The following is a 27,573-nucleotide window of genomic DNA, read 5'->3' on the forward strand; positions in this document are numbered from 1 at the left end:
CTATTACATAACTAGTAACTATTACATAACCATTTTTATATAACCTATTTTAATTTTTAATTTACTAATATTTCACCCTTATATCAAGAAGAAGTTTACGAAATTACTCCTAAACTTTTTTAAAATTAAATTTTTTGAATTTATTCAAATAACATTTTTCTAGTTTTAAATTTGTGCGTTCGAATATTTAGTTGCATTTTTTAATACGTATTATGCAAAATTTTTATGTACTTCAATTAAAAAAAATTAATTATTAGAAAATTAAGTATTACAGTTTATCAAATATTAATTTTTACAGCAAGTATGTTTGGGTAAATGGATTGCAGAATTGAGTGAGAAAATTGTTCTCATTCACACAATTAGTTAAATAAGAAATAGTGAACTTGTTGTCAGAATTAATTTTTGGAAAGAGAACAATAAACGTTAGTTAATCTTTTGACTAAATTATTTGGTTTGATAAACTGTTGGCTAAACTCTTGGTCAAACAATGAAATATCTTGACTATATTTTGCAGCTTTTGACAATCCCATGTTTCAAAAGCGAAATATCTAAATTTGTTAAAATTTAATAAAAAAACGTAGGCATAAATTTTCCATTTTGCTGTCGATTGCTTAACTCTAAAACAACTGACATAGTTTCTTAAGATGACATAAGGCTCTGAGATCTAGCATAGCTCATTTATTTCGCCTTAGACACCTGCTCACACTTTTAATCAAGAAGACTGTTTAACCATGCATTTCTAGTAGACGGAAAGAAATAATAAAAATTCTTTGTTACTGTTTTTGAACTAAATAAAAAAATTTCTTCTCTAAAACTGATACGAAATTTAAAAGAAAGTCATTAACCCTGTTAGCCTTTTTAGCCTTTTTTTTTTTAAATTTTTTTAAAACTTTAGCACGAAATAACTCAAAAACACTGCCGCATTAATAACATTTTCAAATCAGAGTATAAGCAGTTCCTATAAAGATTTCTTTAAAGTGTATTCTCTCCAACAATTTTTGATTCATAAGATCTCGTGGCAATTTCTAAAACTGTAGTGATTGTTATTATTATTTTTATTTTATGGCTGTGTTTTATTTATATATTTATGAAACTACCAACAAACACCCTCCTCTTTTTGTCAAACAATCACACCAGCGATATATTCATTTAAAAAAAAAAAAAGTAACTTCATATGCAAAATCTCTTCCGCAAAATTTCGCAGTGCAATTGGAGTTGCAGCGTCATCTACAATTCAGTTCATTGTTGATTATCTCTGAGGAACATTCGAACTAGGACTGTCATTTCGTTCCAGCACTTGCGTTGACAATGTTTTATTTCCCTAGTGGATTCTTATAGAAACTAGCTTATATAATTTTTTACTGCTTATGGCTTCTCTACAACTGCAAACATATAATCATGTATACAAAAACTGTCATGCGCACTAATAATAACAAATGAAACATGATCAAAACACTGCAGTCCTTATGTAGAAATTATATTATCAAAATAATATAATGCTTTAAATATTTGTTCATTGTAGATCCTTATTAAAGAGTGGTTGCATAATTATTTAATCACGCATGGAAAAGAAATGCATCAGTTCTTATAATGGTATTTTGAATTTTTTATATTATACACAAAAGGCTTAAAACTAATTACTGAAAAGAATTTGAAAGAAAATCATTTAATATTCATGCATTAAATTTGATTAGCAGTTAGTTGACTCATTAGATAGTTGAATTTAGCATTACCAATTTTTTTTGTCTTAATGTTTTTCGGTAACTTTTAAACTGACTTAAAGCTGTTTTAATATTGTGAAATAAGATGAGAAAGTAAAAAAAAAATCGATGTTTTATCTATGGTTTCAAAATCCAGTTGCTTACAGGCATTTGATGTTTTTAACTGATTTACGAATTATTACATGGTAAATTTCAAACTTTCAATTTTAGTACTTGTTCTCTCTTTAATAGGTGTTTAAGACACTGCTATAGTTTCTATTGATACCAGTACATGCATTAATATCATTAGGGATATTTTAGAATGAAATTCTAAGCTACGCTTTTTATTTCTCTCTCTCTATTTTAATCAAAGAATTTTCCTTTATAAACAATTTTATTTGCTATGTTCAATAGATGCTCTGTTAAAATCCCTGTTAAAAAAAAGTTAAGCTTCATTTTTTTCATAAAACATTGTTTATTATCTTAATTTCAATTGTTCATCTCTTGAAAACAAACATACTTTTGATTACTTCATTGAATGTAGTATTTGAATATGATTTCAATTTATAGGTTTACACTAATATAGTATCTTCTAAATTAAAATATGAGTTTTCTACACCTGATTGCTCATAAAAATACATTGAAGCAGGAAATTCCACGTTATTTTTAAGGCTATTTTTCATTTCCTTAATCGTCACTATCTTTTTAGTTGAATGTTAACATTTAGTGAGAAGATTTAACACTTGAGAGGGTCATAATAAGTAGTAGCAGCATAGAAATAATACTTAAAGCTTGGAAACTGAAAATCTTTTAATTTCGTTAAAACAGTCATTACAAGTGCTCATGACTCTTAGATTGAAGTAATGGCCACATTTCCAATTTAAGAAAACTTTGACCTTTCAATTTATAGTGCAATAGATTTCTCTGCTGAAGTGGTGTGTTTATGTTAGTCTTTACTTACAGATGACAGACTTTGGGTGATCAACCAATAGTGAATGAAGTAGGAAGGGGACCATGCTTTTAATTTCCTGAGAAAGACAGTCTTAGGACTGAGTAATTTTTAACATAATCATTTTCCTTTTTACCATTAATTTTATACAATGAACTCTAAAAACTGAGCATTTCATAATTAACAAGTTAAATTATCCATGATTGACTACCTATTCTAAATTCACTTAATAACACATTATCTGTGGGAATGATTTATATCTTGAACACAGACAGCAACTGATAAGGTAGAAATTTATATTATTTATTGATACATTTTCAGATGCTCGTTTTATTTTTTTAAATGCTAAACATTTATGTTTATCATATTTTTTAATTATTTTTAAGATAAAATTAACTTCGTACCTTTTTTAATGCTAATATTTGCTTTTACCCGTTTTAGTGCTGTTTGCTCATGTTTCAAAAACAGGTAATTAGTTAATCTTACTCATTATTTACCACTTTTCTTTACTTTTTATGATGTTCAAAATGCTTTACAGTTTAAATTTTAGTTTAATAAATCATTAGTGTGTGAAATATATCTTTTATTTTTTTCAGATTAACTTCTTGTATGCTAACTTAGAATTTTAATCTTGAATATTACACCACAGATTTTATGCCTTTGGTAAGTAAGAAATCAATGAGCATTTTCTTCAATTTCTTGTATATTTTTAATTTATTTAAACTACTTTAGTCATAATAAGAATTTTCTTAGATTTTTTTTTATATTCCTAATTATATTACATAGCATAAAGTACTTTTTTTTGTTGCTATTTATGATGTATCATATCTAAGCTAACTAGAAATGTAACGATTCGTTTGTTGTAGAAAGCATAATTGTTAACTGTTGCTGTGTATAGGTAAATAAAATATAGTCAAGATTTATGTTGAAATTTTCTTGTCACCAAATTTTATTTTTGTAATGAAGTGGGAATCGAGAAAGGGGGATTAATGCCTAGTATTGTTGGCTGTTTACTTTTTCTTGTTGTGGAATGTATTAAGTTCTACACTTTTGTTGTCCACGAGTCACAGGCTATTTTTACTTAATTTAGAAGTGTCTTGTAACTTAACTAATATTTCTTGTCAAATTTTTAAAAATTATTTATTGGTTGATGGTTAACGGCATTTGAAAGAAATTGCTACACTACATTTGAAATCCCTTGTTTAATTATAGTTTTAAAAAAAGAGCATCAACTGAATATTCACTATGTTTGACACCAAACTTATTGAATTATGGCTGTTTTTAATTACCCAATAATATTTACTCCCCATTCATCTCTTACACTGAATTAGACTTTTTTTTAAGTACAGTAGGGAACCGATTATCCGGAACGGTCGGGACCAACGCTATTCCGGATAACTGATTTTTCCGGATTTCTGAATCGCTACAAAAAGCCGTTTTTTTTATTGTTAAACACAACTAAAAAAAAAAAAAATTGGAAATAATCTTAAAAGTAAGAAAAAACGAAGTAATACACTAATGATTATTTCCAAAATGTTGGTAAGGTAAACATCTTTAAAAAAAGAAAAAAAAAATCGTAAAATCTTATGAGGAAAAAATTTTTTTTTTTTTAAAAAATGGCGAGAAAATTTATCGAATATCGTTCCGGTTTTTTGGTTTTCCGGTTTTCTGGTTTCCGGATAACGGGTTCTGTACTGTATTTTTTTTTTAGAAATAACATGAAAAAAGTTTTCTGTTTTTTAGATTTACTTTTAGCACCTCCTCTAATTATGAAAATTATTTCCCATGTTGAATTTTTCAATACATATTTTGTTTATCATTGACATTTCTTATTTTGTTTATTAATATATTGAAGCAGCACATTTTTCAAAAAATTTTATTCACATTTTATTGCAATTTTTTATTCAACAAATAAATTTTCCTTAGGATGAATTTCATCCATTCATTGAGGCTTTGCTGCCTCATGTGAAATCTTTCTCCTACACTTGGTTCAATCTTCAAGCTGTGAAGAGAAAGTATTTCAAGAAGCATGACAAGCGAATGAATATAGAGGAAGAAAAGTTGTGTCGTGAAGAGTTGCAAGTAAGTGGTTGTTTTAAAACGTTGACTTTTTTACATGGTTTTGTTTTATTCTGTCACCTAAATTTTTTTATTTCATTTGGCTCGGAAATTATTAAGTGCCTAAAATATTTAGTGAAATTTTGTTTTTGTGTTGATTTCTTGGTAATTGATTTCTAGAGTAAACTAATTTGGGATGCAGGAAAGCATGCATGTTTTCCCAAATTCTTAAGCCAGTGAAGTTGATTCCAAATTGCTTAATTGCAATTGTAATAATTTTTTTTTTTTTAATAATTTGAGGTAATATGCAGAGAAAAAACAGTTATAAAGGCACAGATTTAAATATTACATTTAATAAAGACTGAATATTTTATTCTCTCTTTTCTTTCTTTGTAAGCCAAAATTCTGTTGGTCAACCTGAAATAAAATAAACCAATAATATTTTTTGATTTGTTTGATAGATCTGATATTAGTTTTCATTTCAATGAAAAAGTTACAATAAAAAAGAAACAGTCTGAGCAAAAAATAATATTTTTTGTAATAAATGAAAGTTTATTTGTTAAAAATTTTGTTTAACTTTGATGTTAAACAATTGTTTACAAACAATTATTAACAATAACAATTGTTTACTCAAAGCAAGAAACAACAGGAAAGAATTTTTGATCTTTTTTTTAATTAAGCCAATTAAATTTTTCAATTTTGTTTTAGTGGTAGTGGTTTAACAAATCAAAGCTGGCTTTACTGGCTCCGATTCTTGTAGCCAGATTTGTCTCTGTGTGCTAACTGCCAAAAAGTTTAAAAGTTATGTCATGGTTTTAAGAGAGCCAGTTCATGGTCTCAAGAAATAATAATAAAATAATGTAACACACTCTTTTTTTGGGTGTTGAAAATTTCAAATTATTTTGTGTTAATGGCTAATGCACAGAAAATTTTAAAATTAAAGAATAAAATTGTTCATTTATTTTCAATGGCATTTTTCTGTATTTGTTATTTTCATTCAGTTTTAAATGTTTAAGTATTCCCTTAACAATTTGCAAACAACTACAGCACTTTTAAAAATGTCATTGTAGAATGAGAGAGTAGAAATAAAACAAAAGTGGGCCTCTCGTCTTCTGGGCAAATTGAGAAAGGATATAACGCAAGAATGCCGGGAAGGTTTTGTGCTTGGAATCACTGGCAAGAAGGCTTCCGGTTGTGTGCTTAGTAATCCTGATCAAAAAGGCAAGATGAGAAGAATTGATTGCCTTAGACAAGCAGATAAGGTATACCACATTTTAATGAAGTCTTTTTTCTTTTCTTTGTTCATTACTCACTTATCATTCTAATAATTTATGTCTGTATTGGTAAAACTTTAAGTTTCATTAAAAAGCTTCAGATATTTTTTTTATATATACATGTAACTTGAGTGCATTGCTCATAAAGATTATTCTGTTATAAATTTCAGGTTGTACAGGGTATCCGCGCACCTGGAATGTCATGAAAAATCATGGAAAGGCATGAATTTCGGTATTGACGAAAATTTGTCATGATTTTAAAATTTTTTTTAAAAAAATCGTAAAAAGTCATGGATTTAGGTCGCCGAAAAATTTAATTTTTAGAATAAATTCACTCTGCCCCCCCCCCGCCCCAATTTCATGGTGTTCCGAATATCTGAATTTGTAACAAAATCCCCACTCAGAGTCATATTTTATTAAAATATAAAATGTTTTTATCATGTTCTTTAAAACTTATGGTGTTCTTTCAAAAAATGAAAGAAAAAATATCATTTCTAGAGTGAAGTATGTTTTAAACTTCTGTCATTTCAGAGTTATTATTATTTTTAATTTATTATTTTTATTTTATCAATTTAAAATTTTAGCTTAAGCAAGCTAGTCATTTGCAAATTTTTTTATTCTGAAATGAGAATGAAAAAATCAGGAGTATTTCTTTCCTTTCTGATGAACAAGAAAAGTATCTTTGGAATATAATTCTGCAGAAAAAAAATTTATTTGCTCAGCTATTATTTTTTCTGTTATTTTATTGCTTCAACTGTTTCTTTACTATGTTTTTTGAATTTAAAATCAGTAAATATGAAGATGCAGTGTAAAGCAGTTTTGGTTATACCTATCATTTCAATGAATGTTATTATAAACGCTTTTTAAATTGATCTGTTTTTGTCGAAGGAAATAGAAAATTCGATAAGTCATGAAAAGTTCTTGGAATTAGTCATGGAAAGTCATGAATTTGAAAATCTAAAATGTAGCAGATACCCTGGTTGTATAATCATTTCAATATTTTGATAGCATTAAACTTGAAGAATTAATGATTTGTAAACTAACGAATATTTTTTAAAGTTTTATCACATATGAGTAATTGAACCGGAAGCATAGAAAAATTCTTCTGTTTTTTTTTTCTTCCTCCAGATCAGCTTTCTTGTTATTTTTTATAGTAATTCTAAAACTTAATTTGAATTCAGGAATTTTTTATGTGTGATTTATTTAAACTAACTTAGAAAATTTATGAAAGCAAGAAGAAGAATTTTGTCTTTTCGAATGCAAGGGAAACAATAATTAATTATGTTGTTGAGTAACATTATCTTTAATCATTATGTTATGTGCTATGTTTTATACTGCATTTATACTACTACATTTTATACTAAAATAATCTAATAAATATTCATAACTTTAAAAACATCCTATTTTTGATGTCCGTTCAATTAACTTAGAAAAATTTAGAATTTAATTTAAAAAAAAAAACTGTTTAAATAAAAAAAAAAATGAAAAAGCGTTTTCTTTTTCTTAAAAAGAGAAATCATGATTTATTTTTAATCCAGAGTTACTAGCTTTTAAAGGAATACCGATAGCATTACATTAAAATTAAAACCTATAAATTCGTTATTTCTTGTGGTGAATTTCTAAAAAATTAAGATATGATTTTAATTACAAATCATTTTGCGCTTAAAAAAATAAACAAATGTTTTCATCTGTTAATTTTTTCAAATACAAGCAAATTGAAAACAAAAATTTTTCATCTACTTAAATTAGAAATTTGCAAACTTTCCCAAGGTACAACAAGATGACACAAGGACAACTTTATTTAAACTGATTTTATGCTAAAAAACACGTGCACATGTTAATTTTTTTAAGGCACTAAATATATTTCAGATTTATTCTGCAAAGAATTGAAGTTCTCAATTTAAACTTAGTATGTAATATATAGAGAAAATTTACTTATTGTACAAAAATCAACACATCAAAGTTTAATGTAATAGAACACATTCACTGCTTCCAAACTGATAACGTGAAAATTTAAGAAATAATAAAAGTAGTGCTGTATAAAATAAATCATAGCAAGCAATATTAAAATTATTAGAAATTATGCATATATGTTGTACCTTAGCATATATTCTGAAATTCAACATGCTTTATTGCTCCACTATGCCATCATCACATAATTTTTTTAAAGAAAGAAAAAAAATATGACCAATCTAAATTAACTATCATAAATTTTTTTGTACAAAAAGGTTTAAAAATCTTCTCTAATGTAACCTATTAAAAGTAAGCCGAATAGTTTCATAAACTCATATTTAAAAAAAAAAATTATGAAATTAACTTTAATGAGATGAAATTTACTTTCTATCTCTAAGACATTAATTCGGAATTTTGAATGCTAACTTATACTGTGATATTAATATATATGCCATTGGTTGCACATTGATAACTTCTAATGCCAAGGTTATTAGAAGTTATCAATGTCCTAAGGTAATTTTATAATAAAAGGCAGTGAAAAAATCTTTAAATTATTACAAATTAATCTTTGCTCCTCCTTGGATAACAGTGTTTTGTATATGATATGAAGTTTGTTTTTTAACCAATGTGAATTCGGGGAATCAAGTTATGTACCGATTACACTCAAAATCCCATTTGAAGTTAAAGAGGCCTGGTCGACTTATGCTCTATGTCGAATTTTACTCAGGAGAATACAATATTTCGAACTGTCTTATTACAGACCAGCTGTAGTCTATTATTTAGTTTTGTTAGTGATTGATTTTGATTTTTGTGTCACAACTGTTGATTGGTTTTATTTTTATTATTGATTTTATTTTTTATTGATTGAAATTTTGAATGACTCATTCAGAATGTTTTAAAATTTCAGAAATCAGAACTTTTTAAAAGAAATTCTGGCTGTTGTTATATAAATTTTGAAGTACTCAGCTTGAAAATAGCCACCAAACTAATTTTAAATGAGTTAAAGTTAGTTAATATTGCAAATATGATTTTTATCAAATTTCTAATACTACATCTTTCCTTTCTCTTATAGGTTTGGCGTCTTGATCTGGTAATGGTTATACTTTTCAAGGCCATTCCACTCGAAAGCACTGATGGCGAGCGATTAGAAAAATCTCACGAGTGCCTCCATCCCGCTCTTTGTGTCAACCCTTACCATATTAATGTTTCCGTCCGGGAACTAGATTTGTATCTAGCGAACTTCATTCTCTCACAAGGTTAAAACATTTCTTTAAATATTTTATCATTAAACCTATCTTAGATATATGAAATATTTAGTTTGTGTTGATTTTATTTTACCAGAAGCTTTAAGCGGGTTGAGAGATGATATTGTGGATCAAAAGCTCGAAGATTCAGGTAAATCATTGGTCTTAACTATTTTATTAAAAGTGTAAACTCTAATTTAAACAAATTTGGCTCATTTCAGTTCATGAGTTTTCATTAATTTTCCGTTTTTAAACATTGATATGAAACAATTTTAATATAATAATGCAAACTAAGACAAATTTTTGGAAAACTCTTTAAAAATATAAAAATAAGTTGTATCCAACTTAGCATGAACGATTTGTTCATAACTTTGTTCCTATTGCATGTCAATTTTGTACAATGTTAGGAATTGACAAATGCTCTATGTACAGTAATGTATTGTTTGGAATTAACAATGTGCAACAATGTATTGTTTAGTATTAGTGTTGCGTATGTACTAATAATATTTATTTTTCACAGATAGTACAACTATCATCACAACTGGTGTATTCACCTCTACTGAACTTTATAAATTATCTAAAGGTATTTAAAAGTGCTTTATTATTTTTTAAATATATTGCCAAAATTAGATCTCTTTAATTTAATATGAAAATTAACCATTTTATTCTGTTGATGACAGAAATTTATCTGCAAAAAGTCATAACATAACAAGTTTGTTAAATTTTAAATGCACAATTTATACTTATATATTCACATTATTATATTAGTAATTATTTTTATACTTGTAATTATTACCTTATTCTAGTACAATGCATAGAAAGTTGCTGATCAGATTGTTTAGCTTATAGTTTATTTTTCCTGTTTATACATTATTTTATTGTATTATAATAGTTTATTGTTTGCTAAGTTAAGTAAATCTACCCTTTTTTCATTTCTAAATCAATGTTTTATTGTGTATCCACTGTAAAAATCAGATTTTGTGTTCACATTTGCTAAAAAAAAAAGTTTCGTAGTTATTTTTTTCCGAAAAAAAAATTAGATGTATGTAATCTCTTTATCATATGGCCAAGTGATTAAGGGTAATTCACTTGTCACCTGTGTGCCTAAGATATTGTTTATAAGCTTCTGATTTTGAAAAAAGAAAACTACAAAAATTAAAAATATGCATTTGTGCAACATTAAGAGTATTTGGCAGTGTGAAATAAAGAACGTGCAGAATGTACATGATTGCAGATTGGATGTTTCTGTAACAAAGGAGTTAGACATCAAAATTGGGAACTAGAAAGAAAAAAATCTGAGTATATTTTTCTTTAAATTCATGCATCATTTATTTTAAGATCTATAAAGGTTTTAAATGTAAAAATATGTAAAATTTGATCATTCTTTTGTGCTAAAACTCTAATCTCTGTAACAAACTGATTTTCTTTGGATTTTAGCATTTTAAATATATTTCTGTACTCTGATTATACTATTGATGACTTGTTGATCTGCAAATAAACTCTGTATTGTCATTCCCTAAAGCGTTGATGTCTATTACAGGTTCCATCATGCCAACTTCTAATGGGGTTCACCAAACCCAAGAGAATGAAGTAGAATCGGTAAATGGTGATTCTACAATTCGTCATGTTATTAGAGTTTGCTCACCTTTCTATTACACAACAGATGGGAATCAAGCTGAACTTATTGGCATACCTAGAGTTGTGGGCTCTGCTGAAAACAACCGATCTTCTACCCCAGATCTATATAATCCATCTAGTCCCCCTTGTGAACCAATCAGTAAACGAGCACGACGTCTGTCGACCAATGAAGATGAACCAAAGTCTGTCACTCCTGATGGAGCCTACTATGTCAATAGTCCTTCTAGCTTAAACAGTCCAACTTCTTGGAGTGGTGATGTTGATCATGGTATTTATTAAGTTTTTGATATTTTCTTACTTTTTTTAATTGTGTAGAATATTCACAAGATATTTAAATATCTATTATTAATCTAGCTATATAATATTATAAATCTACCCAGATAAAAAGTATTTTTTTCTCCCTTTATTTTTGCACTGTCAAAATTCTATGCAAATTGCAAATTCTTTCTACTACAGTAGAAAGATTACACAGAAGTGATTACTTTTGTCTATACTGATTTTGTTAACATTAACGGATTGATGACGATAAACAAATTGTGAATTAGATAAATTTACTGATATCAGTTACATGTGCTGAATGTGAAATTAAAATAAATTAACTCACATTTTATTTATAAACTGTATATTTTATTTAAAATTATGATATCGAATTTTGGTTAGCTGTCATGGCAATTCAAGTTTCTGTTATTCATGCCGTCAAACTCCATGTAAGCAAGTAAGACATAAAATGTTGATACCGTCATTCTCGGTTCAGATAAGACCCCACCCTTTTGAGACAAAAAAAAATATCACTTAAATACCAATCACCACATCCCTGTCCACCTGTAGTTCAAAGACCGCCTAAGGTAAAAGTAGAAGAATTCTCAGAAATTTAAACAAGCGTGCAGAGAAAGAAAAGGTCAGGCTCCTTCTGAGTTTACAGTGAATATTTCTTTGACAGTTAAGATGATTTTCTATGAAATAAATAAAAGCACTCATAACATTAAGGGATATAATTTTAACATACAAATGAATTGAAAAAAAAAATTCGAATCAAATGCGATTGATAACAATAAAAGAGTCTGATAATGAAGAGCAATTTATAACACTAAGCAGAGGCTACTGTATTAAATATTATTATTTCTAGTAATGTGATTTATTTGAAATATACAGGATAAATAGTTTTACGCATTTAGTGCCATTTCAGTCACATGTGATTGAAACTGAACTTTCAGTTTAAGCTATGCCAGTCATTAGTTGACTGGCAGTGTAAAGTATATAAAACTAAAAAAATTGCATTGTTTTAAGTAATTACTGAAAATATAGTTACTTTATTTCAATTAGTAGTTAGTACTTTAAATTGCTGTACGACGCTATGAGATTTTCTAAGCAGCACGTGACCTGACAAGTATTTCCTCAAAAATATGAGTGCTGTTCAATGTGTTAATAATGTTTAACTGCTCATTAGGTAATGTTATTCTATTTTGTTTTAAGTGAGGAATACTGTAGTCTTGCCTGGTGCTTTAGCAACTCGTGCTGGAGTCATAAAGACTGAAGGATCTAGCAGTTTTGTGCCTGTGAATGCTTCGCCTTTATCTCCTCCTCCAGTAGAGGTTATTTTCAGCACTTCGCCTGAGATTTCACCTTCCTCACAAACAGTAGCCTCTCCGGGGAATAAAGACGGTATGAATTATTAAAATTTTTAAGTACATTCATTTAAAATTTTATATTAGGCTCGTGTGGTATTCAGGGCAACTAATAGTTTTTGTCACTTTTACACTAATTAAGTGAATGATTGGATAAGGATTCAAGTGTTTAAACATTTTTGCAGACCTTGCACAGTTCATGTTATGTTATTTGTGGTCTAACAAATATGATAATCAAATCATTTGCTTAAACTAGCTAATTCGTTTTAAAATTGGTGGAAAAAATAATCAATAATGACTTATGTATTTTATTTCCAGATACTGATAAAAAAATATACTAAGTTATATTTTGTAAACTTAATCTACTTATTAAAGTAAGTTTTTATATGTATACAGGCAGTGAAATGATGGCCACTTAATAATTATCGCAATATTTTGTACTTTATTCTTTTTCATGAAGATTTATGTTTTGTAAATTTTATTTTTAGGAAATTTCTTTTATTTAATTTTTTACTAATTTAAAGGCATAATGTGTAGCTACTAGTTTTTCTCTTCAGTTTAAAAGCATGGTTTATTATGTCATGTTATTGAAAGGTGAAACTGCCTTGCATAGAAATTGTATAAATTAAGATTCTAGCTTTTTCTACCTGTATGGCAAGAAAAGAATGTAAACGATCTATGAAATAGTATTACTTAACACTATAAATACAATACAAAATGCTTATCCTATTAGAAAAAATAATATTTCACTTACCTAAATGAAGAACAGTTTTCAATATAGGAGACTAAATTTGCACCTGCTGTCCAAGTTTCAGGATCCTAGCACAAATGGTTCTGGAGTTGTAAGAATGATACACGGGCATACAAATTCTTTAATTTTATTATTTTAGATTATTATTTCTATTCAACAGTGCATCAGAAAAAATGCTCGAACATAAAACTTTATGCCCATTAATGGTTTTTTTTTTCAAAATCTTTGAAACATAATGCCTGTACTTTTTAATGGCCTGTTATTATTTCACATCACGCTTTTTAAATAATAGAATTAAAAATCTTACAGATCAAGAATTTTATTATTTCTTATTGCTTTCCTATATTTTTAAATATGGTAGAAATATCTTATTATATTTCAATTTTGTCTTGTCATTTGTAGGATTGATATCTTTGTAATTTCTTTTCAAGCTTTATCAGCAAAACTAATTAAAGGATTTTTAATAATTATGGACATTTTAAATTTTGCTTTCTTGATTATTATTAAATATTAAAATTTGTCCATGTACCTGTAATGATTAGAATATCATTTTATCATTTTTAATGTCTGTGTTTTTCATCATTTAGGGCTAAGTCAGACATCTAGTTTGGTTCCACCAACTACCACATTAGTTGTGCCTTTGTCAACCTCAGGTCCATATTATCTGGTGACACAGGGGAAATACCAAGAGAATGGTGACACTTTGTCAGATTTTGTCAATCTTGTTTGTCAAGAAGCCCGTAACACAAATTCAAGTCCACAAGTAAGTTCTTTCTTTCATTGGAAAGTTAATGTTGTTGTCATTGGCCATTAAGGCAGAGGGTATGTGATTGTTCTTGTTTTTCGGTGGCGCTATCTATGGCCAAGAATTCGACTTCTGCCACTCCCATACGTCACACCAATTTATAGGGTGGACCCATTCATTCATCCACAGATCACAATTTTGACCTGAACCAGAGAACAATCAATCTCCAATTCAGTACCCACAGATGTATTGATTTGTTATGGGAACATGGAGGACTTTGTGATCCAACAGATTTAACGTGCATCAGTCACCATTTACTACACGAAACCTTATTTCTGTTTAGTTATGTTTTTTGTGAATCCTGCATTCTCTGTAAATGTTTAAAATTTTATATAAAAAAAACAACTTTATAACAGCATTGTATTATAATCCCAACAGCTAAATAAAAACTTTTAACTTGTTTTTGTTATTTTTTTACAAGAATTTTAAATAAATGTTATATTTTCAGTCCTCTGAATCTGATGCCAGAAGTCCACCTAAAATTTCACATTTTTATACAAGTTCAATGTTGCCACCTCCTCCCCCTGCACCTGTTGCACGCCCTGTGGCCATTATAAGATCATCAGGTATGTTTGATTTGTATTAAGTAAGAACTTTTTCATCGATAAAGCACATTTTCTGTGTTAAATTTTTTTGTGTGGAGAACATGGATCGAAATTAATTTGAAATGCAGGAAAATATTCATTGGTCGAGTGAAATTAAAGAAAATGAGAATTAAAGTTTTTTTTAAAGCAAATTCACTTCTTGTTATGCTTTCTGAAACTATGACTTTTCAAATTTTATTTGATTAGTGTTCATTTTATTGAAAGTCAGATTTGATCAGAGAATTTTTACTGAATTATGACTGAAATCTTAGTAATTCTTTAAATTTTAGCCTCCAAACAGATCCTGTTTCCTACTATTCTGTCCAATTTTTTTAGATTTGGTTTCCTCTAGTCTATACGAATTTTAATAAATTGTTTTCTTTCTAAATCATATATACTTTTTTAGTCAAAGTGATAATTTCTAATGTGATTGAGATTTCTATTTATTATGTAGAAATGTTTTTTAAAAATTATATACTCCAAATACACCTATATTTATAGAATACCCCGAATTCATCAGTCTGTGTGACATTTGATTTCCCATGAAGCAACATATTTTATTCTGCTAAATTCTTATACAAATGGAAAAATTAATTAGTGAATTTTTTACATTAGTGTAAATATTATGTTTTTTTTTTATTATGTATGATATATATCAGTAATGTATCGAAGCTTCTAGCTTTAACTGTACTTGTTTTATTTTATAATTGATTTAATATCACTGATATGATGTGTAGACGCCTGGTGGCTTAGTGGTAGGGCTTCGCGCTCCCACACCACGGGTCCTGGGTTCGATCCTCGGGCCAGGCAAGGTTGACTCAGCCCCCTTCAGTGGGTCAATAAATAAGTACCAAGTATGCTTGGGAACTAAACACTGCGGGTTCCGGGTTCGGCTGACCACCTAACTGGAACATCTGCTCCTGCACCCCAGATCCCAAGGTCAAAAAAACTGAGATGGGTACGGTAGGCCTTGACTCTCTATGGATGTCGCGCCACTGAGTTTAGTTTAGATATGATGTATAAATAGTTATGGGATATTTTACTTGTGTTTTACTGTGTGGTGGTGGGATTTACTTACCAATTTTATTGAAATTTATTAAGTTGATACTAAAAAAGAATTATTACACTATATATATGTTTGGGGAATAGAGTGCGCATAAGTTCAAATGAATAATTAATCATCAAAAAGTTGACAAATATAAATATTTAATAACAAAAAAAAATGTTCTACTTACTTTCTACAGTAAGTTTGTGGTCACTAAGATCCACAATAAGATGAAGTTCTTTATTGAAACTGAATGTCTAGAAAATCTACCTTAGCACTTTCTAGCAGTGAACGGTAAATCTCTTCTCTGCCTCAATAGCTTGAACTGATCACACATAGATATACACAGCTGCCAACCCTTCTGCATTTTACAGAAGCTTTCTGCATTTTTACTTATTTTAGCTATTTTTTATGCGCAGAAGATAAGATCTTCCGCATTTTACCCGTCCGCCCGATAGCTAGTATTTTCTCTAAATTAGACGTCGATGCTCCTCTAGTAATGGCCTTAGAAAGCCCGCTTGCGGTGATTCTCCTTTCCTTCCATTTACGTCACATCGTTCAGTGTGACATAAAATATTTCTCCTCTCTTCAGCCAATGCAAGAAGTAATTCAGCTTGTGTTGCGAGAACGCTTCCCGTTATCAGGTGACTTCCTGTTTGCCGGCGCAAAAGTGAAAAGAAAATGGCTTGTGTAAAAGCAAAACAGCAATTGGTTTACGGCAATATTTATTTTCTCATTAGATTAATCTTGTTAATTCATTATAGCTGAGCCAAAACAATACAAACAAGTCTTTAAGGAGTCCTATTCTCTTTAATTTCCATTTATTTCTAAATCGAATCTTGGAGTGCATGATGTACGTTGCAACGTATGTAAAAATGACTTTAGCATAGCGCAGGGTGGTAAAACTGATATAGTCAGACACATAAAATCGACAAAACGCCAGAAGTGTAAAAAAATTTTTAGTGTAATTCTTTTTTCATAATTTCTATTAAGTTTATAAATAGTGCATACTATTATATTAAAATTAAACTAATGTTAATAAGCCCTAAAATATGACATATTTCTTTTTAATCAAGAATATTATACCATCAAGTAGCTAAGTTTTTTTAAAAAATTATTAAATATTTTAAAATTATTTAAATTAATATTTAAAAATTTTATTAAAAACTTTTTAATTTGTAAATAAATAAATTAAAATCCCATTCTTTTGTAAATTTATTAGTAATTAGTATGCTGTTGCGAATCTTCTGCATTTTTAGGCATTTCTACTGCACTTTTTTTGTCCATCTTCTGCATTTTTATAACTAGAGGTTGGCAGCTATGGACATACTAAATTGTAACATATAAAATGTTATTAATATATGATATAAATGTATGTCTTTTATTGTTAAATTTCTGAATTTCTTCATGGGCTACATTGTTTTTAAGGTTTAATAAGATAATCCTGTTTTCAGGTCTAGAGACTGTGTCTTCATCATCTCCTCCCACTTCTCCCCTATCTCCTAAGTCAGAACCTATGCAAGAAGATGAGTCTCACATTCATTCTATTCAGGATGAAGATCCAAGATGTCTGCAGGAAGATGATCCTCAATGCCCGCCACTTACAGATGACGATTCACACTGTAATCCATTGGCTGACGAGGATCAGCGATGCCATCCGATGCGAGGAGATGATGATCCTCGATGTAACAGTCCAGGAACGGATGACATTTCAGATCATCCTTTGTCACCTCCAAGCTCTTCGTCGGGTAAGTAGCTTTAACTTCATTTTTCATAAGAAAACAGCTTTTAATTGTGACTGTATTATTTTGGAACTATTATTATTTTTATTTTGTAATTAATGATATTGGTCAGGAACTTTGTAGAAACATTTGCTAAGCATCTACTCTATTATATTTGATAGAGTGGTGAAAATGAAATCAAATTTTAAGTACATGACAGCATGTTATAGTTAGTTATACATGAACTTCACTGATTTTCCATAAAGGAAATTTTTAGCACTTACAAATAATAAGTTCTAATTGTAGCATATATTGATACCGTTTTGGAATTCAAAACACAAAAGCAAAGCTTATTACTTGTACAAAGATTGAAGACTTTTGTTCTTGCTGGAAACATTTATGCTTTAATCCTTGGTTATTTAGTTATTATTATTTTGGGGAGAAAAAAATTACCCTGACAAATATGGTTATACTTTTCAAAGTAGCTTAAAGGCTACAAAAACTATTATCTTTAGAAAATTCTTAATACTGTAATAATCATTTTTCTTCCACCTTCTAGAAAGGTTTTGAGTGACTGTTTAAGTTGACAGCTATGCAAATATTATTTATTTTGGAGCCATGTGTGGTTTCTATGTTAAGAAATGTTTATTCTACAAATCCATATAATCTAATATTAGAGTGTGTAAATTTCCATTCCAAACAAAAATGAAACATGAAAGCATTTAAAAGACTTTCTGAATTATAAATGACTTGAGATTGGGTATAAATGAATTTCAAGCCAAGTAGTATTTTGAGCCAGACTAGAACTTTTTCTTTGTAACTGTAGTTATTTGAAAAAAAAAAAAAACTATGTATTTAATCATATGTATACAATCATATATGCAGTGAAACCTCCAGGAAAAACTGATCGCCTCTGTTTAATATTTACGAGCACTTTTGGGAGGCACAGAATTTTTTCCACTTTGTGTTGGAGAAAACCTCTCTCAATGACCGGGCAAACTTCCACACCAAATGCAGAAAAGGTTAAATAAGGAAACAAAAAATATATCAAAATAAAAAAATATTTACAAAGCAGATAAGTAGATTCAAATGTTTTCAAAATATTTGTATATAGCTTTTATTTAAAGAGCTCATTTTGACTATCTCTGAAAAAGATTGACTACCTCATGTTACAGTCAGAATTCAGTTAAAAAAAGTTATTTTAGAATAAACTGAGCATTTAAAACAAACAAACCTTTGATTTTTAAAGTAAATTATGATATAAAATTAAAATTAAACTTAAGAAACAACCATAATTGTTTATTTATTTAACATAGTTTTATCATTTATGATTTTTAAATTTCATTTTACACATAATCATATCAGTAGCAGTCATTTTTATTGAAGCTTAATTTTATTCATCTATCCGTTTTTTTTTTTGTTGTCTTTTTTGATGCCAACACAAGTGACATTCCTGCACCATGAAAATGGCACTTAGTGAAATTAAAATTGCTTGGCAAAAATCGTGTATCTTCGATAATACTTTGAAGTCAATGGAAGTAACCCCTAAGAATGATCAACCTCCATTAACAACCATTCTGCTATGGAACAGAGAGTCATTGCTCCTGAGAGGTTTCACCGTACAATCATGAATAACTGGTAACATTTTTTTTTCAGGACCAACTGTAAGCAATGCAGATACTCCACCTCTAAGTCGGTCAATTCTGAACAGCCCATTTACTGCTCTAGTCAGATCAGAACATACTTTTGCCCATATACACCCACAAGCGCAAGTAAGTTTAATTACTTCTTCTTAATATACTGCAGTAATTCTCAACCATTTTTTTTTGTTATGGCACAATTTTAACGATTCCAAAATCTGACGGATCAGAAAGAAAAAATCTAATTTTAAAAGTTGTTTACTTACCCATAATGCGCTATGTATAATAGTTTATGATAGTTTTGAATGTATAATAAAATAATATGTACTACAAAAACAACAGTACATATATTAAGGGATTAAATACAAGTTAATAATAAGAATACTCTTATTGAAAAATTTGAGCTTGCTGTTTTTTGATAATTTCATTTATATTTGGTGGTAAAAGTGACGATGCTATTCTCGTATTGTCTTTTACATTTAACAGTCCCGATTTTTTTTCCCCGTTTATGTTGGTTAATACTGAAAATTCGAATTCACGCAAATAAGATGTAGAAAATTGTAATAACATTCTGAAAACTTTTTTGGCTGTCATGGGATAGTCGCATCTTAAGTCAATCCAAAATGAATTGATTCTTCTGGATATTTTAAAATTAAATCTCGATTATTAGAAAGCAAAATTAGTTCTTCCTCTTCATTCGAAGTTTATTCAAATACAAAAGTATTCGTTATCATAAATGGATTACAAACCTAATAAAAAATTTTCTATCTAACTTTGAAAAATAATGAACAATTCTCTCCTCTAATATTGTCAAATGGTCAATAACAATTATATGAATAGTTTTATTAAATTCTTTTGGGACTGACTCAAACTTTCTCAAATTGTCTTCCTGAGCTTTATTCTTCCATAAAGTTATTTGTTTTTGGAATCCTACCAGTTTATCTTTTGAGTGTTGTCAGCGACAGGACTATCGCAGACGAAGATGTTCACGTGGGAAAAGTATATATATACTCTTTAATTTAAACTTTACTCATAATTAAAAAACATAATTTTACTATACCATTTCTAAAATTTGGCAGCATGCAAAATTGCCTTGGCACAGCAGTTGAGAATCACCACTGTACTGTTATCTTTGTTAATATTACTTTCACGCCTGGAGAGTCTTGAGAATAGGAGTCTATATTAGAATGTTCTATAACCATCTTCATATTTTTTGAAGCAAATGAAGTTTTTCATCGTTCAGTATATCTTTCCGGTTTAGTTTCTTTGAGTTATTTATTTCAGTATAAGAAATGAACTGACGACTCGAATCATTCTATTGTAAAATTGAATTCTGAAGGTGTTGTAAAATTGGAAACCTAGTAACATTCCATATGCATAATGAAGTCTATGTATTTCAAATTCTTTTTATTCTATTTGGGTTCGAATTTGTTTAAAAAATATTTCTTCCTCAATATTGTATATATTTTGATGACTTGCACATAAGAACTGAACTTTTTCTTCCCACACAGTTATTTTCGTATCCAAATATTAGTCCTTTAAGTGGTGTGATTAGTCCAACAAGCCTGTCTATGTTCACCTCTCCAGTCACTACGCCACGTACCACACCTCGTACAACACCTATACCTAGATGGAGTGGACAGTTTATTTCTATAGATGACAATATTGACTACAATGTCATGGCTAATCTCATTCACTGCAACACTTCAGATTCTGATCCTCCTCATATAATTGGTGAGTCAAAATTTATTGAATTTTATTGTTTCAATAGTTTTTTCCTGTAGTTCTTGCTAGTGCTGATTTCCACGTGGTTTTTAAAATTACAGTTCATTTATTACTACTTGTGAGTTTTTTATTGCCCTGTTAAATAATCACTTTTTGATGCTCTTTTTTTGTGCCAATTTCATTGTAAATATGATTTTTTCTTTTATTGCAATTGCTATGCTTTTCCACGTAATTTTGAAACGACGACAATATTACTCAATCTGAGTTTTGAATCGGTTGTTTAAATAATCACTTTTTGACACACATTATTTGTGTCCCGATTTAATTGTAAATACAAGTGAATTTACAACAATTATTGCAATGCATCTCCATGTGATTTTGAAAAATTCTCCTATTTTAATATATTATTATGACACATGAGTTTTTTTATTTTTACTTAGTTATTTTTTCAAGTTATTTTTTAATAGTTTTTTCAGCTGGAAGAACCATGTTAGTTGGTGTTATTTAAAGTACTGATATTTTAATACAATATTATTGTAATGCAGAAAGTTTGAAAAGTGGAGTAATATTCAAATTTTTAACTGATTATTGTTTACAATTTTGTTTCTAATTTTTGTACATTGAAGTGTTTCTTTTCCCCCTCCCCCCCAAAGGAAAAACAAGCGTTTACTATTTAACATTCGTGAAACCTCCATTACTGCACCAAGTATAAATATAAGTAGAAGCACATTCCCAATTATTGTTATTTTACATATTGTTCAAAAAATGAATTATTCATTTTTTTTTAAAACTTTAATTCTGTAAGCAATACAGTTTTTTTATTATTAAAATTATTTTAATGAAACTTTGTATTTGATAAAAATAATCATGTGTTGATATTTGCAAAAAAGTGCCTAAGTTGACAGATAAAAATGATTTAGTGCTTAGAATGCTAATGTTTATATAAAAATTATAATATTTTCCATCAACCTGTCTAAATACGCTGAAGGCCCCTCGTTTGACTTGCTGTACAAGTAGCCCATCTCTCAAAAAGGTTGTGCCCCCTAATTTATGCCAAAAACTTTTATTTTATCTATAAATTACTTTTATAACTTCAAATCTCTATTGACTTTTAATTAGTTCATTAGTGCTTTGCGTCAAAACTTTTTCTATGGTTTCTTTTACAGTTTTATTTGTCAGTAGTTTTAAGTGCAAATATTTGATACCCTTTGATGGACGAAGTATCTATTATTATCATTGGCGTATTAAAAATATTGAGGGTTTTCAACTTATAGTTGATTGAGAAAAAGTGTTACAACATTTTCTTATGTAAAGCATGCATTTTTTGTTCTTTTTAATAGCTATTTTTGTAAATTTTCCTTTTATTTCCAATGAAAGCACATTTATGTTAGAACTTAATAATATTTTGTCAATTAGAAACTAGTCTTTTTCCAAACCGCTATACATTACTTACTCAAGTAAATAATATTAAAAGTTTTTGTGCCAAAAGTGGGGAAATTTAGACATTTTAGTTTGTACCAAAGATATAATCCTTATAATTCCCATTCTAACTTACATAGAGTATTCATACTTCAGTATTCAAACTTCAAATTCGAAAATTACTGCTCACTTTACTAATTTACTTCAGTATGCACATGTAACTATTCAAACTTCGAAATTTCTTATGATGAAATCAAGATAGGTCTCAATAATATTTAATTAGCTAGCAACTTTTAAACTACCATTTTCCCGACAGCATACAATACTCAAATAAATAATAATAATAATTTATGTTGTAAAAGTAGGGAAATTTATAAATGTAAGTTTGTATCAATGAATTAATCTTTATAATTATATTCTAACTTAGGTGGATTATTCATACTTTAGTATTCACACTTCAAATTCACAAGCAACTGTTCACTTCAGCATACACACATAACTATATAAACTTCAAATTCACAAGCAACTGTTCACTTCAGCATACACACAACTATTCAAACTTTAAATTCACAAGTAACTGTTCACTTCAGCATATGTGCATAACTGTTTAAACTTCAAATTCACAAGTAACTGTTCACTTCAGCATACACACAGAACTATTCAAACTTCAAATTCACAAGTAACTGTTCACTTCAGCATACACACATAATTATTCAAACTTCAAAATTGCTTGAATATCTATGTAAGTTTCTGCTCAAGAATTTTTAATTATATCATTGAAATAAATTCATACTTTTTTCAGTAAAATAAGTTTATAAATTTTTTTAAATCTAAGTTGTTTAATTTTTTCATTAATTTTCAGAACGCTTTTTTCCGGTTGTACATTCAAATGAGGCTGTGGATGCTAGCAGTCAAACTGGAACAGCATCCCCCATTCCCATGAAGTCTGATGCATCATCATCATCATCATAAGTTCTCACCATGCACCATAAAAGACACTCGCAAGACTGTGGTATATCACTTTTCACCATATACTCAAGCAATATCAATGCTTTTAAAATACTTCTTAGATTTTAAATGTAGCGAATGTGGTTTTAAAATGCTTTTACTTCACATATTTAAAGTCTAGGAAACCAAAGTAGTAATACAGTTTTTAAAATGAGTGTAGAATCATTACACACTTTAGTAAGGAAAAATTAAAAAGGGATTAATCAAGAAATATAGGGTGATTATAAAAAAAGCATGAGATGTTTTTGCATTTTTAAAAATGCATGAAAATTAATGGATCAATAGTGACTTAATTTAGTATCGAAAGTTGTCAAATCATTCTGAAGATGCTATTATTCTTTCATTGTTGTTGTGGTTTTATTCTTAATAGTAAAGAAGTAAATATTCAAAAAATAAATTGCATTCTAAAAACTAAAATGAAAGATAGTTTTACTAAAAAACTTGCCTATATTGGATTTATTGAATTTCATTTCAATTGATTTAAAATTCTCAATTACCTTTTATTTTTTATGCTTTATTTTAATTTTTTTTCTAATAAATATTTATCTTTAATTTCAAAATCTTATTTCCTATGATGTGGAATAAATATTTGAGTTGTTAAGTATAATTTTATTCCTTAGTTTTCTATTTATAGACTTCAAACTCCTGATTTGATTTTAGTATACCTTTGCACATTAAGTTTGTTAATCTATCTTTTGTATGTTTATATTAGTGAACTTTATTTTATTTTGTTATTTTAAACTAAGTCAATGAAATCTTTAAAATATTCTTAGTATTTTCCAAATTAATTTGTTGGAATTATTAAATAAGAAAGCTAAAAATTACCCTTGGCTTTTTTTTTAAAAAATCTGTTTTAAAAATATTTACGAAATTGGAAATAATTTCCAATTTTGTAATTTACATCAAAATTCCAATTTGATGGAAATTACAAAATTAGAATATTTGTGTGATTGAAAAGCATGTAAAATTTCCAAAATGGTTTTAAAAATGTTCTGAGTGAGTATTGTTACACATATGAGTAGAGCCAAGGAAAAAAAGAAAGTATATTTTAATTAAACTGCTACTTAATTGAAAAAAAATTTATGTTCATTTTCCAACATTTATAGCATTCTAAAAAAAATTTTTTTTTTAAAAAAAAAAAAGGTAATTTCTGAAATATAGGATTGCTTTTATTTTTAGTAATATGTATTAAAAACACTATTACATTTGTTTTAATATTTTATTTTAAATGAGTAATTGAAACCTAACATTTTCAAATAATTAGTTTTTTTTTTTTTTTTTTTTTTTTAAATATCTTTCTGTATAAATAAGTAAATTATTTTGAAACAAAGCTTATGAACTTCAGCTTCTTGTCACTGTTTTCTTGTTTCTTTTTTCTTGTATGCTCTCTTGTAAGTATAAGTAAACTCTCTTGAATCAAAATTTACACAGTGCAAGTTAGTACTCTCTGTTATGATTCACTTACTTATAAATATAAGTATTATACTTATAATAGAAATTTAAAAAAAATTGTACTGTACTTTGTGTAACTTACTCTTCTTGTTGCTGATTTTATGTCCCTGTATGAATACCTGCATTCTTTTGAACAAATATTATAAATTTATTTGAGTAAAAATTTGGCTCTGCACTCATTTTGATTACAATATGTGAGGAGAAGCTTTAAACCAAGGCATAGCCTATCTCTCTCAGAATTTGGTAATTTAGCCAAAGGTATCAACTGTGATACTTTAGCATTATAAACTCATATAAATATATATACAAATATATGTAGATTACTTTATAAAAAATTTTATAGTGAATGTACAGATTCAACAAATTTTATTGTGGGATTTTTATTATTGTATTTTTGTTGTGCGTGCTTTGATATTGACTCTTTCATTTGTGTGTCATTCAAATTGTATTTGCTTCTATTTTTCAAAGTGTTTTATTGTTGACATTTTTCTGATACAGTCCATTATCCAAAATTCAATAGATTTTAGTTGTGAATATTAGAATTTTCGTAAATTTAGGTAATGTGAAAAATTTCAATTTCCTGTGCCTATTTAGTGACATAACATGAGAAAAATTAAAACCTAGGAATAGTGTTTTTTCTTAAAGAAGAAAAGAAATCTATATTTCTTTATGGATATGGCAAATTTTATTTATTCACATAACTTTTATTTTAAGTTTAGATGACAAAAGTATTTTCATCATAACTTCTCAAAATTTTAATCCTAAACAATTGAAATACCGTATTCTTAGAAAATGATAAGGAGTTCTTGTATCTTGGAAATATAATTAACAACAAAGGAGAAACTGATGAAGATGAATTTGATAGATTAAACAAAGCCTGAAGCAGTCTCGCTATTTTCAATACTAATATTAAATCTGTCCTATATCAGGGTGCGTAGTGTTTTTAAAAAGTGCTTAAAGGTGCTTATTTTCGTTTTCAAGAGCCCTTAAAGGTGCTTTTTTCATTGGGTGTTTTTAAAAAGTGCTTAATTTTCCCTTTTTCAAAATGAGATTTTTCCTTTACTATGTTGATTTTCACTTCGAATTATGCTAAAGGACACAGGTCATATTCAACTTTTTCACAATTATTTCAAACCCAATCTATTTCGGCGTATTGTCAGTCAAACAACATTGATTTTGTTGTTTGTATGAAAAAAACATTAATTTTGCATGATTCAAAATTGCATGATTTTTGACAATTGTCAAAAACAATGCCAAAAGATTTTTTTATGGCGTGACAGTTAAAACAAAATAAAACCGTAAATTGTCAAAAACTTTCCAACCCTGCATAATTATGATATTTTTTTTACAGTGCTTAAATTTTTTTTTTGAGTGCTTGAAAAGTGCTTAAAAGATACTTATTTTTTGCTGAATAATTTGGCTACGCACCTTGTATATGGATCTGTGACATGGCACTGCGATAAAAATATCATGCAAAAACTTCAATTATTTATTGACAACTGTATAAGAAGAATATTGCGTAACAAGTGGTTCTGTAAAATTTGCAGTAATCCTTAGACAAGCAAAACAGAAACCGATTGATCTGGAAATTTAAAAATGGAAATGGATTAGTCCATGTTCTGCATAAACCTAAAAAATTTAAAATACATTTTTATTTGGAACCCTAAAGGCAATAGGAAAAGAGGAAGACCTAAAATGCATGACGCAGGACGATTGTAAACAAATTGAAAACACTGGGAAAGACATGGAGAGAGGCAAAATATCTGGCCACAAATAGAAAGAGGTGGAAAGATGTGATAGATAGAAGCCCTATGCTGCAATTCTGGTTGAGGAGTTCTGTATGTATGTATTGCAAATGGATCTAAGTCATGTTCCTATTTTTATGTATAAAATTGAGGGGCATATTTTTTAAATATTAATGGTTTTAGTGATATGTTAACAGCCCAAGGTTAAGAAAACTGAGATGGGCACAGTAGGCATTGGCCCTCTATGGGCTGTCGCTCCACTGAGTTTAGTTTTTTTTTAAAAAATTTTTTTAAGTGATATGTTACCAGTTGCTATTCTAGGTAATTATTCCAATAGAAATTAATTGAATTCTGATTTTTCTGTAAGATTAAGTGAAATCCAGTAGTTGTTTGCATTTTATAAACAATATATATATATATATATATATATATATATATATATATATATATATATATATATATATATATATATATATATATATATATATATATATATTTGAATTAAGATAAGAATTTGAAAATGCATTCAATATTTTTGATTTTGGACTGTATCTTTTTTTATGTATAAAATCATTAAAAATCAAAACATAGTTCATGTTTCTGATTCTTCATGTTTATAATGTGTTTTGACAAATTTAAAAAATTCAATATCTGTAACAAAAAGAGTTGTTTAAATCTAAATCAATACAATAAAACATTCAAATTACTCTATATTTAAAACATTATTTGTCAAATAAACAGGCTACACAAACCGTGTACCAACATTTTCAGCATTTTAATAAATAATCCCAAGAAACTGAAGTGGTAGGATATTACTTGGTTAAAAAAACTTTATTACCTTTAAAAATATGCAGATGGTAATTAAAGTTGACATTTTATACCTTGATTTGAACCTCTCAGCCGTAGTGGTTTTAAGCTTCTGTTTATCATCTTTTTTTAAATTCCTTTTTGGCTACTGCGGTTTTTGCTAGTTTTGTTTCTTTCCTTTATTTTCCATTTTTTGTTGGCAACTTCATGTTTTATATTTCAAATCACTTTTGTTTTTCTTCTCATTCATCCATAGAGAGTCTTGAGAATGGTTGCCAGTATTTGAGCATTTGAAACATGTTGACTTTGATTTCCATTTACATATTTTTTAAACCAATAAAGTTTTTTAAGCAAGTAATAACCAGCATTTGCTTGAATTTTTTGACTATCTATTCAAAGCTTAAAGCATTAAAAAAAATTATAATAACTA

At 28.1% G+C, this 27,573-nt stretch overlaps 1 protein-coding gene across 6 annotated transcripts; it reads left to right on the top strand.

The window, feature by feature from the left end:
* Positions 1–1,378: 1,378 nt before the first annotated feature.
* On the top strand, positions 1,379–23,952 carry LOC107442279 (nuclear factor 1 X-type). 6 transcript variants are annotated; one of them, XM_087157593.1, is made up of 16 exons: positions 1,391–1,593; positions 3,091–3,117; positions 3,246–3,312; positions 4,576–4,731; positions 5,778–5,969; positions 9,007–9,190; positions 9,276–9,329; positions 9,699–9,761; positions 10,719–11,084; positions 12,290–12,478; positions 13,780–13,955; positions 14,446–14,563; positions 17,081–17,374; positions 19,004–19,119; positions 20,499–20,721; positions 22,994–23,952. In XM_087157593.1, exons 3-16 carry the CDS (start codon positions 3,304–3,306, stop codon positions 23,101–23,103), a joined length of 2,250 nt encoding a protein of 749 aa, XP_087013719.1. In that variant the 5' UTR covers positions 1,391–1,593; positions 3,091–3,117; positions 3,246–3,303; the 3' UTR covers positions 23,104–23,952. The 6 variants fall into 6 exon arrangements, with proteins under 6 accessions (XP_087013718.1, XP_087013719.1, XP_087013722.1 ...); XM_087157592.1 differs by lacking the exon at positions 3,091–3,117 and having other exon boundaries at positions 1,379–1,593; XM_087157597.1 differs by lacking the exon at positions 12,290–12,478 and having other exon boundaries at positions 1,401–1,593.
* The last annotated feature ends 3,621 nt before the right edge of the window (positions 23,953–27,573 follow it).

Source organism: Parasteatoda tepidariorum, chromosome 2 (assembly GCF_982258835.1).
Source record: "Parasteatoda tepidariorum strain Cologne lab strain chromosome 2, Ptep-v5.0, whole genome shotgun sequence".
NCBI lineage: Eukaryota > Metazoa > Arthropoda > Arachnida > Araneae > Theridiidae > Parasteatoda > Parasteatoda tepidariorum.

Excerpts from the sequence above, each read along its gene's own strand:
- LOC107442279 (XM_087157592.1), top strand. Across the intron at positions 4,732-5,777 it reads TGTGTCGTGAAGAGTTGCAA|AATGAGAGAGTAGAAATAAA; the intron begins GTAAGTGGTTGT and ends ATGTCATTGTAG. Across the intron at positions 11,085-12,289 it reads GAGTGGTGATGTTGATCATG|TGAGGAATACTGTAGTCTTG; the intron begins GTATTTATTAAG and ends TTTTGTTTTAAG.